The sequence below is a fragment of the Gavia stellata genome, chromosome 4 (genome assembly GCF_030936135.1).
Source record: "Gavia stellata isolate bGavSte3 chromosome 4, bGavSte3.hap2, whole genome shotgun sequence".
NCBI lineage: Eukaryota > Metazoa > Chordata > Aves > Gaviiformes > Gaviidae > Gavia > Gavia stellata.
Genome location: NC_082597.1, coordinates 63,548,231 through 63,565,969, shown reverse-complemented (window position 1 = coordinate 63,565,969; position 17,739 = coordinate 63,548,231). Strand labels below are relative to the sequence as shown.

Genomic DNA, 17,739 nt, shown 5'->3' with positions numbered 1-17,739 from the left:
GACACTGCAAGAGACATACTGTCACCATCAATGGGATATGCTCATGTCTGGGTTTCGCATATCCTTGTCAGGTGGTGCAGCTATTTTAAAATGGGGTTTGCAACGTGTTTCTTATCCCCTTTTGCTAAATACATACATATTCTAATGTTGAGAGAATGCAGAGGGAGAGTTTGACAGGAAGGCAGGTTTCTGGCGGTGCCAGGGGTAGTGCTAGAAGAGATGAAGGAATTTATAATTGTACTCAGGACCAAATGCAATCCCCACTTGCTTTGTAGGCACATGCCTTGGGCGAGTTATGAGGTCTTGGGTTTCTCCACGGTATCCACATACTGGCTGTAGCCAAGAGTTGTCCTTTTGTTTAAATCTGGCTTCAGAGGAAAGATTGTGATCTCTCTTCCCTCTGCAAAGGACCCCGTTCCAGTTTCCCTTGCCCCCATTACCCCGAGGCCTGACTGCCCAAGTGTGTTCCCCGCAGAATGCCATCAGCCTGATCAGAAACTGGGGCTAGCGCCATGCTGGCACCGTGCAGGGGAAGCACACCCAACCAGTCCTCTATGGTCTCTACTGGCTCCCAGTAAGCTTCCGTGAAGGTGACCTAACTATTAATTCCTGTCGAGGTGTTCTGTGCTAACCTACCTTCTGAGTAACTTTAACCCTCAATGGCGTTGCCGAGTTTGAGCAACTTGTGTGATTCCTCCTACTTGCCGACTTCTCTCCACCCTAGTGGCACTAAGTTGGACCAAAAACTCTTTGCTCAACACAGCCACCAAGCCCACAAATAGCCCACCCAGATGCCAGAAAGTTTCTGTGCACTGACACCTTGGGAGCTGGAGGCTGGGCATCACCAAATCCCAGCGCAGCTCCACTGCTAACCCAGGGCTCATCCTGCAGCACATCATGGAACTGCAGTAATGGAAGGAGCCCTGTTACATACTCCTCTGCCCCACTGCATCGCTAGAGCTAGCTGACACATTATGGATTACTGCTCTGCTCAGATCCCTAGCCTGCACGCCTCCCTGGGGCACTACAGTGCCTAAGTGTAGGATCAAAAGCGTTTGTCAATGTTACGGTGCTCAAAACCAAAGGTTTGCCATGTTAGAGATGACCCTACTCTGGGTATTTTAAAGACTAGCAATGGCCGTTTAACTCCCCAGAAATTTTGCCACAAGATTAAAGATTGCACACACACACACAGAGTTATGAGGATGTCTAAGAGGATTTTCTTGGAAATTTTTCTCCAGCTTCTGAAGTCAATCATCTAAATAGGAAAGCAGCAATGATGGCCAGAAATTACTGCTATTTAGAGGCAAAACAGAGACCTGCTGAAAATCCTTGCCAAACTATTTGGAATTTGTCAATGCTAAATGCTGCCTAGGAGAAAATAAAACCTCATGCATTTTAGTTGGACGCTCTTCACCTCCAGTCTCATGCTTTAAGCAAACAGATAGCCTTCCTACCAATGTAAGCACAGAGCAACATGGATACTCATCTTTCTGCAATCCTGCTGCTGTCAGCTCCTGTCAGAGTGACAGCCTGGAGCCATGGAAGGACAGCCTGGGCCAAACCAGGCCCCCAGCCCACTACCGGCACAGCACTTCCAGAAACACCACTGTGAAAAGCTAACACTGGTGTGAAGCTCAGATCACCTCCGCCCACAACCACTCTCAGGGCAAGCTGAAGCGTTGTCTAGAGATCATAATTCTGCACATACCCTTCTTTTGGGTACTCCTCCCTCTTCTCCCCATGCCAGAGCTGGCTGATTTGAGCACCTGTTGCATCCTTTCTCAAATACAGGTTGCAAGCTCTCTGGGGCAATGCCATGCCACGTTTGTCCATCTTTTGGAAAATCTGCAGCAGAGACATCCTTGACTTGGAATCCCAGCTGCTAGTGGCTATGAGTAATTCGTAATTAAAATAAAAGTGCAGCTGCACCAGGGGATTGTTGTCCCTCCAAGTTTTCTCCAGACTAGATTACTCTCAGGAGACATAGGAGAGCTACCACTAAGATAAAAAAATAAATCTCAGCCTACTAGGTTTACACAGAGACCATCAAAAGTATGCATCTGAATTGTTCTGACCTCCAGATCTTTTTTTTCCTTTGCTTTTTCCTAACCTTTAAAAGGCATGTCAGATAAACAGAGGAGAAACCAGGCAGACAACATCCTTGGAAGAGACGGAGGAATATAATCAAGCCCTCAGACACATGCACACAAACACCATAATTTATCTCTTCCTCCTCCTGTTCGATATTATCCTCTGTTCTAGTATCATAATCTGTTGCTATGGAAACAGCTATGATGTCACTACGAGAGGTTTATGGATGCCTTGAACAGGAAGGAAAGGTACATGATGATGGGGGAGAAAAAAACCACCTACAAACAGCTGCTGAGCAGGAGATGTTCCAGGAATGGCAAGTGTTAACAGGGAAAAGATAAATACATCGATGGTGCTGGCACTGCTGCAGACAAGAGCAGACTATAAACTGCGTTTTAAAAATAAAGAACGCTTACAAATTTTGCTTACAAGTAAAAATATTCTGGGAAAGCTAAAGGAGCTTCCTGAAAAACCAAACTTTCTCTGAAATGTTCTGCAAGTTTCCTGGGACTGGATATTTTCTGAGCCTTGCTGCTAGAGTCCAAGTCTCCATCAACCCACTCCATCGTCTGCCATAAAATTCCCTCCAAAAGTGTTAGCGTAACACCCCACCAGTACAGCTAATAGCTAGGGAGCTTCCTGGCTATCTGCCATCCCATGTGCCTTTACGATCTGTAACTAGAAAAAAAAAGTCATGTCTTCAAGCAAAAATAAACAGGGACACACTGAATCCACTGGATCACATCCAGTAGCAAATAAACGCCCTGACCCCAAACTGTAAGCAAAAAAAGAGCTTTTCTTGCTCTCTTCACCCAAGAGAAAAAACATAATCTTATAGACTTGCTGCCAAACGTACTGACATACCTGACCTGCTACTAGAGAGAACAGTATGTTGAGCCTCATACGCTCGAAACGTGCCCAGCCTTCAGGCCACGCACATCCGTGTGCGGCATGATGCATGTGCAGTTCTCACCCACGAGCTCAAGCGCTGATGACTGCGCCTCTCGGTTTTGGTCATCCAGACTGATGATGAGAGTAGGGCAGACACGGGGACCGAGGGTGGGACAGTCACACAATGCCCTTAAAGACATCATGTGCAGGCTGTGGGAAAATTCAGCATGCAGGGCCTGCCGGGGAAGAGGAGGGAGGATGGCAGATCAAATTTGTCCTGCATAGCCACCTTCGTTGTGGTCAGGGCAATGGCAGTGAGGAAAGAAACCACAAGGATCTCAGATCAATGAAAAGTGCTGGTGTTTCGGCTAATCTCTGCCCAATCAGAATTTCCTGAGCATGGAGAGCAGGATCAGAGACCTTATGGGAATGCTATAGCATCAGTCTTGCCTCTGGTCTCAGCTCCAGCTGGGGAATCCCTAGGCAGACTCTTCATCCCACCTATAAGCGTTAGGATATAGGTGGCATCTCCCATCCTCACGCACCTTCCCTTTCAAAGATGTCAGAGACAACTGCAGGGAAAAAACCTGGGAGAGACTGAAGTCAGTAAGGACAGCTGCAGAAACAGACCAAGCCAGGATCTTCAGCAATTCACCCAACTTTCTGTTCCTGCTAGCCTTGGCTGCGACAGCCTCAGCCCCTGTACTTTTCAGGGACCACCTCCCTCTCTCCTGTTACAGTAACTTGCCCTCATCTTCCTTCCCCACCTGTCTCTCTCATCCTCTTCTCCCTTGTTCCTGGCCTCTTTCCTTACTTCTTCTCAACCTCCAGCCCACCCTTCCCTTCCCTGAACAAACCCCTGTCAAAAAATGTTTAAGGAAACCCACACATTGTGATTTCCTCTCCAAAGAGCCCAGACAGTTTCTGTAATCCACCCTCCTGTGTCTTTGTCTACATAAAATGCAAATCCTTTGGGGTGGAACTATGTACCCCTTCATGTCAATGTCATGCCTAGTGCAGTAAGGTCCTGCTTCTGTTTGGCACTGGCACTACTATAGCAAATACAACTGTTTTTAGGAATACTTCAAAAGCACTAAAGGAGAGTAAAAGAATAGAGGTGTGAAAACAATGCCACGTGGTTTGTGGTTTTTTCAGTTTCTTTTATATTTTGGGGGCAAGGTTCTGTTCCTATTTTTTATGAAACAATTTCTTCTCTTCTGTGCTTTCTATTTGGGACTACAGAGTGGAAAACAAAGCTGATCTTGATGAAGAAACAGAGAGTGTGCTTTTTTTTTAAATTGGCAGGTGACACCAAGCAGGAAGGGACTGCAGTGTCAGGGGAATTAGAATTCAAAACAATGCCGACAAATTGAAAGGTACAGGATGAAATTAAAACGGGACAAATACAAAAAACATACGCTTAGGTAGGAAAGGCTAGCTCCACATACACAGGATAGAAAATGGCTCACGAGCCATCAAACCTCTTGGACAAGATCTGGGAGCCACAGAGCATCACAAGCTAAACACAGATGAATGATGTTACGGTGCAAAAGTTAGGCCAAACAGGAGCATTGCCTGTAAGAGACGTGAAGGAATACTTCTGCTCTACTTGGCCAGCGCAGGACCCCAGGTAAAGCGGGGTGCTCTAGCACTGCCATTCAAGAGAGAGGTGGACTAGCTGAAGGGAACACAGAGAAGCAGGAGGATGGTCGGAGCTGCAGAAAACAAGACACAGGAGAAAGCTGAAGGATGTGTTTGAGATGATAGGTTCCAGCCTAAGGAACATGAAGCCAAGGAGAAAGGAAGGAATCGTTTTTCCACACCCACTGCCGATAGGACAAGGAATCACAGCAAGCAAAGCAGAGCAGAGTTACAGAGGAGGTAAAATCTTTTCAATGACAAAGATAGCTAAAGGCAGCAATGACAGCCTGGGCAGGCTGTGGACCCTCCATACAAGCTGAATACGCTGGACAAGCGTATTAGGGAACATGCTGGATAAGTACACATTTGGTATAGTACATCCTGCTTTGAAAAAGTTTTTCAAGTCTTTCCTATGCCCACTTCCTATGATTTCAATGATTTTGGTGAGAGCTAAGTTTCTTCTGCATTTCAGCATAGCCCACAGACCAAGATAAACCTGTCAGTGTTTAGAATCGGAGGAGATGTTAGCCTGCAGGGTACCACTGTGTAACACCATTGTTCCAGGTCTTGCTAACGCCTTTAAGGATTAAAGGTTATAATGAACAGGGACGGCAGCTGCCCTTCTGACTTTCCCAAGTATCTCTGGCAAATACCACTGCCTTGCGGGGTGACCTTTTCCACTTTTCAGGGTAGGAGCTGTAAGCAATTGCTCTTACTTCATCCTTCCAGAGATAGATGTCAGCACAGGCCCTGGAAGATGAGCAGGACAGAGAACGAGGTGTGAATAAAGAGTGAGCTTCAGCTTCTCCAAGCAAATGTCCCATTCAGTGGGAAATGCTGAAGAAAACCAAGGGAGCAAACTATGCCATCCTTCACCCAGCATAAAACTCCCTCTCCCTCCAGAACGTGACACAGACAGGCTAAGGCTCGCTGCACAGAGATGGCGCTTCCCTCTGCATAGCTCCCCGGGTTTCAGCGGCACTGTTGCTCTCTACACTATGATCCCTGAAATCTGAATCCAGAGCCCAGGAGCAGCTCGAGGGGCTCACATCTCGAGGATGCTTGCCTCCCACTGGCTGTTTTGTATCCCCCCTGCAAATATGTAAAAGAGTCCATTCCTTGGCATCATTCTGTCAGCGGCTTGATCAGACAGCCACTCTTTATATAGCACCTTGAACATATACAGCACTGTATAAACACAGACTATTACAGCTTATTTTTACTTCCAATAAATAAATAAATTCTAATGGTACAGCTTTTTAATTCTTTTAGCCCGGACTCCGGACTCCCCAAGGTATTTTAAGATGTGGCGATGCCTTTGCCAGCCTACGGAGACAGGGGCTACTCCTCCGCTCACCTGCGTGGGGAAGTCTTAGAAGAATGATTTCTACCATCAATATTACCTAACTCGGAAGGCTACCTGAATTCAAGAGTGGTCCCAAAATACATGCACTTGTGCTTTCCAGAGGAAGGACCTCAGTTGCTGATGTGGCCAAGTGAGGGAAGATTCAGGTGCGCTCCGTGCTGTAAATGGGGGGAAGCAGTAACATGCCTCTACTCTTCCCCCACAACAAACAGACAAATTACTAAACGCCCTATCTGGAGTGAAATTGTCACCTGGGTTTATTTTCAAAACAAAAGCTGAACTCTGTACTGCTAGGGGGAATAGTTTCAAAAGAGAAGGCCTCCTGTTAAACACCTAGGTCCATATTAGGGTATGTAAATAGCTGAAGAAACAACCTTTTCTCTAAATAGCGTTTAATTCTCACTTCTTGTTATCCACCAGTTAACCTTCCAAAAGCAAGAAAAAGCCCTATAAATAATATTTCACATTCAGAGGGCAGAGATTTCCTAGTAAGGGTGAGGAAACAACCTCATTTTTATAAATGGACTGATTAAGCTATAGAGGCCATGAGTCAGAAAGGTACTTCAGCGTGTGGCCAGCTTTAAAGACATAAACAATTCTAATGAAGTCAGCAGCACTGCCTGTGAGCTTAAATTTAGGCACAGACCTTAAAATATCTTCTTAAATTGGGATCAGAGAGGAAAAGGGTGGAACTTTCAAAAACATTCAGCCTCAGCCTACCCATCCTCTACGGACACAGGGATGGGGACACCGTAACAGCTGTCAGCCCAACACTGAATGCCTTTACAAACTCCCCTTTTCAGGAGCCTCACCCAAAGGTATGCGCTATCCCAGTTGCCTCGATTCCTGCACCTAAAAGAAGCGGTCTAATCCACCTTGTACTGGCGTCTCAGCCTAGTCTGAGCAGAAGGTGGCTGAACTTGCCCTTGACCTCGCCATCTGCCAGTACTGCTCTAACATCATCACCTGGGACCCACCTGCTGAGGCCCACAATCGGTACAGGGATTTACCTCCACGCCCAGGTGACCAATCCTTCCACGATTTGACTTCCCAGAACTTCCCTCCTGACTGAATATCCACATACTTTTACACACCATTGCTGTGTTGTGACCAAAACTGAGGCCTATTTGTTTAGTCACCCAAGTACGTTACCTGCTTCCAAATAAATGGTCTAACTTCCAGGAATTGACAGGAATTCAAAACCCTCACAGGCATCAAGGAGTTCTCTGGGCTGTCCCTCGTCAGTGGAAGACCTACACCGATTAGGGTGCACAGCCAGCTCTTACCCAGTCTGGATGAAACCACATCCGGTAGTTTCAAAGCACCACGTGAAAGTGGGCAGTAAATAGCAACCACTGGATAAATGGGGAAACCAAGGCACAGGAAAATGAAAATTACTTCATTTTCCAGGCCAGCTGAGGTGTCCAGACAAAGCCAACAGGGTTTTCCCCACCTGCTACAGCCAAGCAGAGAAACATGCTGCACGGAGTTCAAGGGCCAACGACTGTGGCGAGTAACTGTGCTTGCCTCTTTGTCCAAGCGCCTTGTTTGTCCGCTCACCCCAGCCCCTGGTCCCAGCAGCACTCTTTCCGCTTCCGAAAATAAAACAGCATTTTTCACCCATTACATCTCAAACCCATTTAATCACTACACACGGCAGCATGATAAGAACAATAATTATAACTGGAGGGGGCTTCCTGTTATCCTGGCTATAGCAATATCCTGAGCTAATAAAAACGTACGCTTTTGGTCCCAGCATTGACTTAGCTTAAGTTCTGGTTATTAATTCATAAACAGGAAGCGCCTCCGAGTTATCATCTCCCTGCACGAACTTTGGGGTAAAGACCTTTACTGCACTTCACTGGTGCTGCCTCCCCGATGAGCAAGTTTTGTGTGCTTTAACAAGATTTGAGGATGCATTCAAAACCCAGCAGGGCTGGCCGGTTCCTGGCGTTAAATGGGATCTGATCCGTGATGCATCCGGGGTCAGAGTTTCAGGCTTCCCAGCCCCTCGTGCGACAAGGACGACGTGCAGGCAGGTCCCTGCTTGCACCGAGCTCTAACAGTGGCACCGGTGGTGAGGTGCAATTTACAAATATTACCGAGATTAATTCCATAAGCCACCCACATAGAAAACTACCGACAGGGCTGCTAAAAATACACCGCGAGTTGCAACAAAGTTGTCAGGAATAAGTAAGAAGCAAAGCAAAGTGGAACCAAACCAAAACAGAGGTAATGGCTGTTTAGAAAATAAAGGTTAAAGCATATAAACACCTCTTTTTACCCAATTCTGAAGGATGCCAGGTACGAGGCACCCAGGAAATGGCTGGAGGCACGCACCCAGGGCAGAAAGCTACCCGCAGGCCAGGCACCAGTGACGTCTAGCGGTAAGCCCTCTTAAAGTGGGGTCTCCCCAGGTCCACAGAGCCTGGCTCTGCTCCCTGCACAGGAGGAGATGTCACACAATGATGATTTTGCACAGCAAGGGCACCATTGCCTAGAGGAGAGTCCAAAGAACCAGATTCTCGCCTGCCTCAAGCCATTCGCCTCCTCTGAAGCCAACAGAGCTGCCCCTGAGGAAACCACATCTCCAGTGCCCAGCAGGATGGCAGCCATTAGTTTGCCCCAACTCTGGAGCAGAGGCCATGCGGTACTACACCTGATAAGGCCCGCTTTGAAGCCCAACGCATTTCCCCGTGTGGCTCACAACCGAAACTAAAATCCAGGTCAAACATTGTGCGGCAGCGATACTTCTGTTTTATTTTACTTGGTAGGTTTTTATGTCCTTCATTTTACTGCTCAGCTCTGCAACATTCAGAAAAAAATGAGAAAAACCCAGTACAGGAGAAGATGACAGCAAAAACTCTGAAATCCTTCAAACAAATGGGAAAATTCTCCTTGCACAGTGTGTGGGGGGGAGGATTTCACACCAGATATTCATTTATTTATCATGCCTTGCCTGTTAATACCAGGTGAGGCACCGTTCTGCTTCCCAGAACTGGTATTTAAGCCAGCTGCTCAGCACAGGCAGACACTGCTCTCACCTACACGTTGAGAATTGTGGGTGACTTTGTGCATGTGCTCTATGTTATCACTTGCTTAAATTTCTACTGAAACCATTTCGTAAGGCCTCCGAGGTGTCACATTTCCTCCCGGGGTGCCTTTTCTGTCAAAGAGCCTATGTTCCGAAATCTGTACGGTGAAGATACTGTTTCACCTACCCTGACCTGCTTTGTGGTTGGGGCGGTGGGCACCACCACAGACTGCTCAGCCAAGGGCAGGAGCAGAGCGCTGATCCAGCCCCTCGGCTCCTGCGCTCTCCTCAGTGGCCTGACTGTACCTGATGCTCCAAAGGGCTACAAGCAGACTGGTTATGTACATAACGTGAGGCTCGTAAGGGAGGATGGCAGTCCTTGCCTCCTTCCAAGGAGGAAATTGCATCCCCTGTGATAAGTAAGTTTTTATCTATGCGCTGCGATATTGCAGGGAATTCTAAGGACCTCTTATGGCAACTAGGAGGCGAAAAACATTCGTTAACCCCTCCTCTGCCTCCCTCGAAGCCATTCAGCAGCAATTTAACCCGCAAACATACTGCAACGCAAAACAGATAAAACAATTCCTATCAGCCTTTACGCTATCTACTGGCTCCTGCAATTCGGGATATTCACCTGCTTTCAGGCTTGAGGTGTGCTGCAGCGCCTGGCCGCGGACCCTTCTGTATCGGTTGCAGGGAATTTGTTTTTACGGGTTGCTTTTCAGGGCATTTTTTCTGCCCGCTCTCTTTTTCCAGTCAGGCAGAAGGACGGGCGCCGCTGAAGTTAGGATGCTCTAAGGAACCGCTAAACTTCCACCGCACGCTTCGGTGCGGCACCGCCGCCTCCTCCCCGGGACGAAGCCGGCGCCTTGCACGCCCCGGCTGCAGCCGAGGCCTCCTCTTCTCTCCCTTCCCTTCCCTTCCCTTCCCTTCCCCTCCCCTCCCCTCCCCTGCCCGGCTCCGGGGAGACGGCCGTGCCGACGCTCGGCCCGCTGCGGCGCGCCGGGAAGGAAAGCGCGGCCGGGCTGACCGCAGGCCCCGCGCTTCACTCCGCCCCCGGCCGCCGCGGAGCCGCCGGGCGCCGCCGCCCGCCGATGGGCACTGCACCGCTCCGCACCGCCGCCCGCCCGGGGGATGCGGCCCGGCGAGGAGCGAACTTCAGAGGAATCGCCGCATTACCCACCCTGCCAGCGGCGCCCGCTCGGGAAGGGCTAGGCAGGCTCAGCGGCGGGCGCTGCGAAGCCGGGCAGGCCTCAGCGGCCCGCCGGTGGCCCGGGGCCGCGCCGGGGTGGGGGACAGGCCCGGCCCGGCGGGGGGGGCGCGGGCAGGGGCCGGGCAGGTACGCCGCAAGCCCCCGCCGCGGCCGGCGACGGGGTGCGGCGGCCAGGCAGCGGCGGCCTCCCCCTGCCCGCGGCGGGCCCCCGCGGCCGCCGGCTGCCGTTGGAGGCGCCGGGGGCGGCCCGGGCGCAGGGCGGGGGGGGGGGGGGGGCGCTGCTCGGGCCCGGGGGCCGAGGCCGCTCGGCGGCGCAGCGCGGCCGGCAGAGGGCGCCGCCGGCGGGCCGGCCCCCACCGGCACCCCGGGCCCGCCGCGGCCCCTCCGCCGCCACCGGCCCGCCGCCGCGCAGGGCCCCGCCGCCGCCGCCGCTGCGTCCCCTCCGCGCCCCCCGGCGGCGCCACCGCCCCCGCGCTCCGGCAGCCCGGTGCCCGGCAGCGGCAAGGGCGGGGAGGGACGGCCGTCCTCCCTCCGCTGCCGAAAACGCTCCTCTTTGTCTGCCTGCCTCTCGCGGGGTCCAGGCTCCGCACCGCCGGTGAGCCTCGGGCTGCCTAGAAATAACCCGGCGGGCCGGTAACTTTACACCGCCCGCCGAGCGCCCTGCGCTCGGGCGCTGCAGCCCGGGCTCGATTTTCTCCTCAGATAAGTTTTACCGGCCTCGCCACCCGGAAAAAAGTACCGTGTCCCCGTGTCCCGTCCCCCGCCCCGCCGCCGGGGTCTCCGCCGCCACGGACCGACCCGTCCCCGCGCGCGATAAAGCGCCCGGCGGGTGGCTGTCCCTCCGGTTTATGTAAGGCTCCCCGGCCAGCGCCGAGCCGGGAGGGGTGACGGGGGAGGATAAATGCCTCGCGAGGGGGTTCAAATTAACCCTGGTGCATTTTTGTTTTAAACAGCCACCCTGAAATACTCACCGACCTACACCCCCGCCCCCCCCCCCATTTTTTTTTTTTTTCAATCCGAAAAAACTAAGTTGAGGCACTTGGGCTTCTCGCCGCAGCCCGGGCTGGGCTGAAGCAGAAGCCGGAGGAGCTGACAGGCGGCTGCCGGCAGCCCCGTCCCCCTCCGCCACTGCCCGCGGGGTCTCCGCGCCCCGGAGGAGAGCCCCGGCGGGGGGAACTCTTGGAAAATCGGTGAAAGGAGCGGGGTAGCCGGTCCTGGAAATAAAAACTGCAGCGAGGGCAGGCAGGCAGGCACACACACACGGAGGCGCAGGGCAAGCTCCGTCCACCTCATTGTTCTGCTCGGCACCGGTACGGACTTCACCCACCGCCCCAGGCCGGGGCCCGAGCGTCCGGGACCGCGGGGCCGGGGAGGGCTGGGGGGGGGGGGGGGGGCTGAGCCGGGCGGCGACCCGCGCCTCGCCCCGCTGGGCGCCGGGCAGGGCGGGGGTGCCCAGCCTCCGCACAGCAACGCCGGGGGGACGGCAAGCCGCGGGTGGCCGGGGACCGCCGGTTCCCCCCCCCCCGCAACGGGGCGAGGGGTGGCGGCAGGGCGAGCCGGGCCGTGCCGGGCCGGGGCTTACCTTCGTACATGGGGGCCATCGGTGCAAGGACGCCTGTTATTCATGGCAACGCCGCCACGAACGACGCGAGATCGCAGCCCCCCAAACTCAACACACATCTGCCATCTTGAGCGGGTGTCTCTCGGCGGAGGCGAAGCTGCCGCCTGCCTTCTGCATCGCTGCCCGCCTCAGCGCGGGGGGAGCCGGGCACATCCAGCCCCGCTGCCGGCCCTCCGACGCGGCCGGGGCGGGCGGGCGGGGGGCGGCGGCGCCGGGCCGGGCCCGGGGCCGGGGCCGGGGCGAGGCGCGGGGCCGGGCAGGGGCGGCGGGGCCCCCCCGGCTTGGGACGGCGGCGCTGGGGAGGGAGGGAGGGAGGGAGGGAGGGAAGGAGAGAGGGAGGGAGGAAAGGAGAGAGGGAGGGAAGGAGGGAGGGAGGGAAGGAGGGGGGCTGGCGCGGTGCCCCCGCTCTCAGCGCGGCATGGCTGCGTGTGCCGGGGCGCCTGCAAAAGTTGCACTGGGGGTGAGAGAAAGGGAGAGAGAGACGGAGGGAGAGAGAGGGAGACGGAGACCGAGACGAAGAGGAGGAAAAAAAAAGAAGGGGGGGGGAAAAAAAAAAAAAACGAAGGGAGTTTGCAAATAATCAAGCGCCGATGGCACTGATCGCGGCTTCCCAGAAGGAGAGGGAGCGAGCGAGAGAAACCCTCTGCTGAGATTATGTGGGATCTTGTTTAACAACACATTTCAATCAGGAGAAAAAAGGAACAGTCAACAGAAGTTGGTGAAACACTTCTGTCTTCCCCCCCTCCTCTTTATAGAAAAGAGAGGAAGGAAAAAAAATAAAAAAGGCAGCTGATTGAAGCTTTGCAATTCACTGGCTGTGGGGATCATATAATTTGAGCTCATGTTTTACAATAGCATGGAAAATTCCTACCTCTCCCCCTCTCCCCAAATAAATCTTCTATTCCCTCAAGGCATTTCACAATCTGGTTCACTGACAAAAGTTCCAATTTATCCTTTTTTTTTCATTTAGCTTGCTTGCAGTGTAAATATTTAGCGGATGCATTTAAAATAAACATACGTTGTTGCTTTTAGGATTCGGGTTGTGTTTTTGTTTTTTTTTTAAAAAGGAACCACATCAAAGAAGTGTTTACTTACTGAGATTGACAGCCACTACTTCCCCCCCCCCCCCCCCCCCTTTAATTTTAAAAGATCCGTCTCTCTGGTTGAGCTCTTGCTGTAGGAACACCAACCCAACCAGCATTATTTTTGTCGGTGCATAGAGGAAAGCTGTAGGTGAAGCCACGTTACCTGGAACCCCCCATTGCCTGACAGGGGCTTTACAAAGGAACGTCAGTCACCAGGTACCCATTACACAGGCAAGGAAGCTGAGGCTCATGCAAAGCCTCTGGCAAAGGTGGAAATGAAACCTCAGGCTGTGATCCTGCATTAACTCCCGTCTGGATCTGCCCGCCTGGAGCTCCTTACCAGCGAACAGTCTGGGACCAGACCGGTGAAGACATACTCTCTTCACGCCTGCTGTTACGGCTGGTCCCCAAAAATGCTGCCTCTTGCTGCTGCTGGTGCCAGCCCAGACCTCTCCCACCACAGGATTCGATTGTAGCAGGGCTCGACACCCGGCTGTCGATGTCTCAAGGAGGAGGCAAGAGGTAACTTCTATTTGGGGATTTCAGTGAGAGCCAAGCGCTCCTGCCAGCCTGGTCCCTAGTCTCAGGGTGCTCAGAGGATGCCTCCACTGGCAGATAAAAGTGGGCCAGGGAGCAACCCACATTGACTGGCTGATGGAGCAGGATGGCCGTGTCTGCACTGCGGAAGATGGGATCCCCAGGCTTCCGCGGGCTCCCTTGTTCTCAAGGTGTATCTTCAGTGGTTTTTTTTTCCCCCACTGAAAAATGCCTGAAATAACAGGAGGGCTTTCTCACGGCCCATTAGCATTCTGTTTACAACATGAAGCTGAGGATATGTGTTAAATGTGTTGGGGAGCGGGAGGCAGGGCAGGTGGAGGTGGTTGAGGGTGCAAAGTCAGCTGGGACGGCACTGGAGGACTGTGTACAGCAGAGGGAGCAAAACCTGCTGCCGTCTCATCCCTGCTTCATTTTGAGAGTGATCCCAAGACCAACCACCACCAAATCTTGGAAAGGGAGCTGGACCACTGGGCAAGTCCAGGCCAGAGCTGGAAGGCAAGTAGTGCGGATGGCAGCAGGCACAGTATTTTAACTTGCTTCTTGCCCTTCTTTTATTTAGCCATGGCGACCCTCAGGATTCGGCTCTAGGCACCGAGTTGATAACCTCACGTTTTCCCGAGACATGTTTCTGGTCACTGTAATTGTGCACTGCTCTCTTCTTTTATGATGGAGGGCATTATCTGCTTTCCGAGGCTACCGATGCTTCTGATTCCTACCTGCCTCCTTGCCCTTGATCAGAGCAGCAGCCATGGAGCCCTGTCTCAGAGCCACAGAGCAGACATGGAGAAGTATCAGAAGAGCAGAGGACAAAACCAGAGGAGAGGAGCAGGCTGCCTAAGGAACCGGCTTTGCTTCTTGTCATTGCATTTTGCTGCAGCGTGGCTCCAGGTTAGCCACATCACCCTTGCTCTCCTCAGCTGTGAAATGGGGGCAGGGGTACCAGCCTGTGCTGCATGAGACTGCATTGATGGGTTCTTTTCCCTCTCCATTTCACCCTGAGCTAACCCATAGCTCTTGGGCCTGTGTTGACTCCACGTCCATCAAGGCTAGCATGACGCAGGAGCTTAAGATGCAAACCAAACTCACTCTCCACCTTCCCACCAGAAGAAAAGAGGAAGGGGTCAGTGGAGGGGTTTGCAGGACACACTTAGTGTGGCCTGGGCATGGTAATGGTGCCTCATGGCCCTGCGACTGGTGGGTGGAGCACAGAGGGGGACGTGGGAGCAGCCAAACCTGTGCGTGACATACTTACACAAATGCTAAAGCTGCCTAACTTCAAAGCGCAGGTTATTCTGCCTCTTTTAGGGGCAAGGTGCTGAACTTGATGGACTACTTGCCTGGCCCAGGACGACAATTCCTGATTGCCTTTCAGGTTCAGTAACGCCAAGGACATTACAGATTCTCATCTGCTGATAATGCACCCAAAGATAAGAAAATTAATGGGGATATTTTCACCAACTAGGACTGTTCTGGTCTTACATATTTTTAAATGTTGCTTCCAAATGAGGTCACAGCACATTTGGTAAGCAAAAACCCGCCCCAACAGGTCCTGACCTTGGCCCAGATTGGCTGCTAAAACCTGGTGCACGGAGGAAGCTCGTGCTATGTGGGCATGCAGAGGGAGCAGGGGTTCACCTTCCTCCTTGGCTCACACGGGGCCGCCTTGTGAGAGTCTCCTTTGGAGGGGACTTGGGGCATGTGGCTTGGAGCTGGGATGGTACAACCCTTTGATGTGCTTTCCCACTGCTGTGCACAGACAAGGGTGCGTTCCGGAGATGGCCCATCTCTGAGCCTACCACCTTCTTTCCATTCTCCCCAAAATTGAGCATCCATGACCCTTGGTCATCTAGGCCCCCCCATGGAGTGAATGTACCCGTCGGGAGCCAGGCGCCAGCAGCGAGGCCACAGTAACCCCAGGGCAAGCCTGTCTCTGCAGGAGAGATCATGGTCCGCTCTCTGTGTGCCCGAGACCACAGGAGGTGTCACTAAAATTTTGAATCCAGAGAGAGCTTGCCACCCCAACAGACTATTTCTTCTCTTTGGCCCCTTCACTTGGGAGATGATCGTGAACCAGCACTGGAGAAGCAAATTTCATGTCTGATCATGTGATTTTTCATTTCTCCTTTTGCATGTTTGGGTCTACCACAAACACACCCATAGTCTGCACGGCACGCTCAGCCTTGTCAGGGAGTGTCGTGTACCACCGAGGCAGCAGCATCCTCCGCTACATCCACCATGGCTCCTGGGTGATGGTGGCAGAGGCTAAGCCAGGGAAAGGAGGAGTGGCCTTTTTACAGCGCTGGGCTGGCACTCAGGGGGGCTCGTTTCCATTTCTACCCCACATACGCAAATCTTGGTGGTCTTGGGCATGTCACTCACTTCTCCAGAAAGGCACACGGTGTTTGACTGGCATGTCTCAGGGGGCTGCTGGTAACACCCCGAGCCTATACTCAAGTGCAGTGGGAGTAGCAGGAGCTACTGTTTCTTGCAGGAAATGGCGAGAGTTTGGGGTTCTTTTTCTTTTTTCTTTAGAGTTAATACAGATTTTGGAGGTCAAGGTGCAAGAAGGAAGGCAGGCGAGTTTTAAAACATAGTTGTTGGGCGCCATTCCTACTTTAGGGAGACTGCACGAATGGACACGAGGTACCCTTTGGTGTCTCAGAGCCAGAAACGCTACGGTGGTATCACCTCTTCTCTGCTGCCTCTGCCAGGCCCCGTCTGTGCCAAGAGCATGCCGGGGCAATGCCAAAGGTGCCTGCTACTGAGGCGCAATTTCTTCCTCCTTCTCCTAAAGAAAGCTGAGGGGGTTTGTGGCTCCCAGCTTTCTCAGCTCATTGTCCGTCCACTGTATTTTCTTCTTCAGAAAGATGGAGCCTAAAAACCGTACTAATAAAAGACTGTAAGGTACATTAAAAAAACAAACAACAACAACAAAAACCCAGAAGAGAAAGGCAGTAAGCACACAGGGTGAGCATGTCTCCTTCAGTGACAACCTTTAATACCTGTTTGCCTTCACAGGGGAGCTGGAAGGCAGCATGTTGTTAACAAGAATCAGGCCCCGAATCTTTCACATTAAGCAAAGCAAAATATTTTTGTAAACACCAGGGGAAGGTTTCCCAGTGAAATACACACAGATGTTTTCTTTTTAAATGTAAATCAGTGCGGGAATGGACAGTTTAATTAAAAGCAAAATTATTAGGTAAGTGCTGAGGGAATCTACTTTATTTGCTGGGTACACTCACATATTTTTACTGGTGAGTCAATTGCAATTTTTAATTTCTTTCCTCCTAATACAATCAGCTCTGAGACTAGCCACTGTGATGTGGAATCTTTGGGGGAGGATTTTTCCATGGACAGCAGGAATGTCTGCTCTGTGTGCAAGTTGTGGGTGCCCGGACAGCCTGCTATGGTATGTCCATTCGCAGCCTTACATCTCTGCTAATCGTTAGCGAACACTCACTGTAGGCTGCATCCATGGCATCACCTGGAGAAAATCCTGTCCCTTGTGACTGGGATTTTGGGTTGCTGCTAGTGACTGAAACACTGGGGCTTACTGCTGGCTGGGATGCTAAGGGAAAGGGGCTGCAGTGTTAACTGATTTTACACCCTCCTGCTGCTCTGTCGCTAGACTCAGCTCCCTTCAGTACCACCCGTCCCTCCACACACAACCCTTTTCACAGTCAGATGTTTTGCAGAAGCCCCCCTGCCCCTTCCCTCCAGCCCACGCCTCCTTTTCCATCATGACAAATGATACAGACTGACTCCTAAGCACGTCAGAAAACAGTCAGTGTACTGGACTGGGACCATGACTGCTAATTTTTTAATGTTCTGAGTAAAGGCCCTTATCTTCGAATCCATATGGAAAATACACTGCATACTTGAGTGGGGTTGGGAACCAATGGCTCTGTCATAGCTGAAGTTCAAAGTAAGACCACAAAAACCTACAGCAAAATTATCCCATGCACCAGCGAGTGGGACTGTATAAGAACACAGATATTTTTACTCAGCCTGAACATCAGTGGCATCCTCAGTGCAGCTCATGTGATACAAATGCCTCTTTCAGGGGCTAACAATTGGATTTACGGTGCAGACATAGAGAGGGATGAGACTTAATTCCCACTATGAAACCAGACGACGCTGATAAAACCTCAGTGGCTTCAACAGATGTACCCCGATATAGACAGGAGCATGGCAATGAGAAACAGGACAGACTTTGGTAAAACGCTTTAGGTACCA

The 17,739-nt window shown here is 52.0% G+C and overlaps 1 protein-coding gene across 1 annotated transcript in view; it reads right to left on the bottom strand.

Annotated features, from left to right (window-relative positions):
* Positions 1-12,011, bottom strand: part of HIPK2 (homeodomain interacting protein kinase 2) — a 132,582-nt gene extending 120,571 nt beyond the window's left edge. Inside the window, exon 1 of the mRNA XM_059817194.1 lies at positions 11,822-12,011. Within this exon, the coding sequence (XP_059673177.1) occupies positions 11,822-11,840 (19 nt within the window). The 5' untranslated portion in view covers positions 11,841-12,011. The remainder of the gene's footprint in view (positions 1-11,821) is intronic.
* Positions 12,012-17,739: the final 5,728 nt, after the last annotated feature.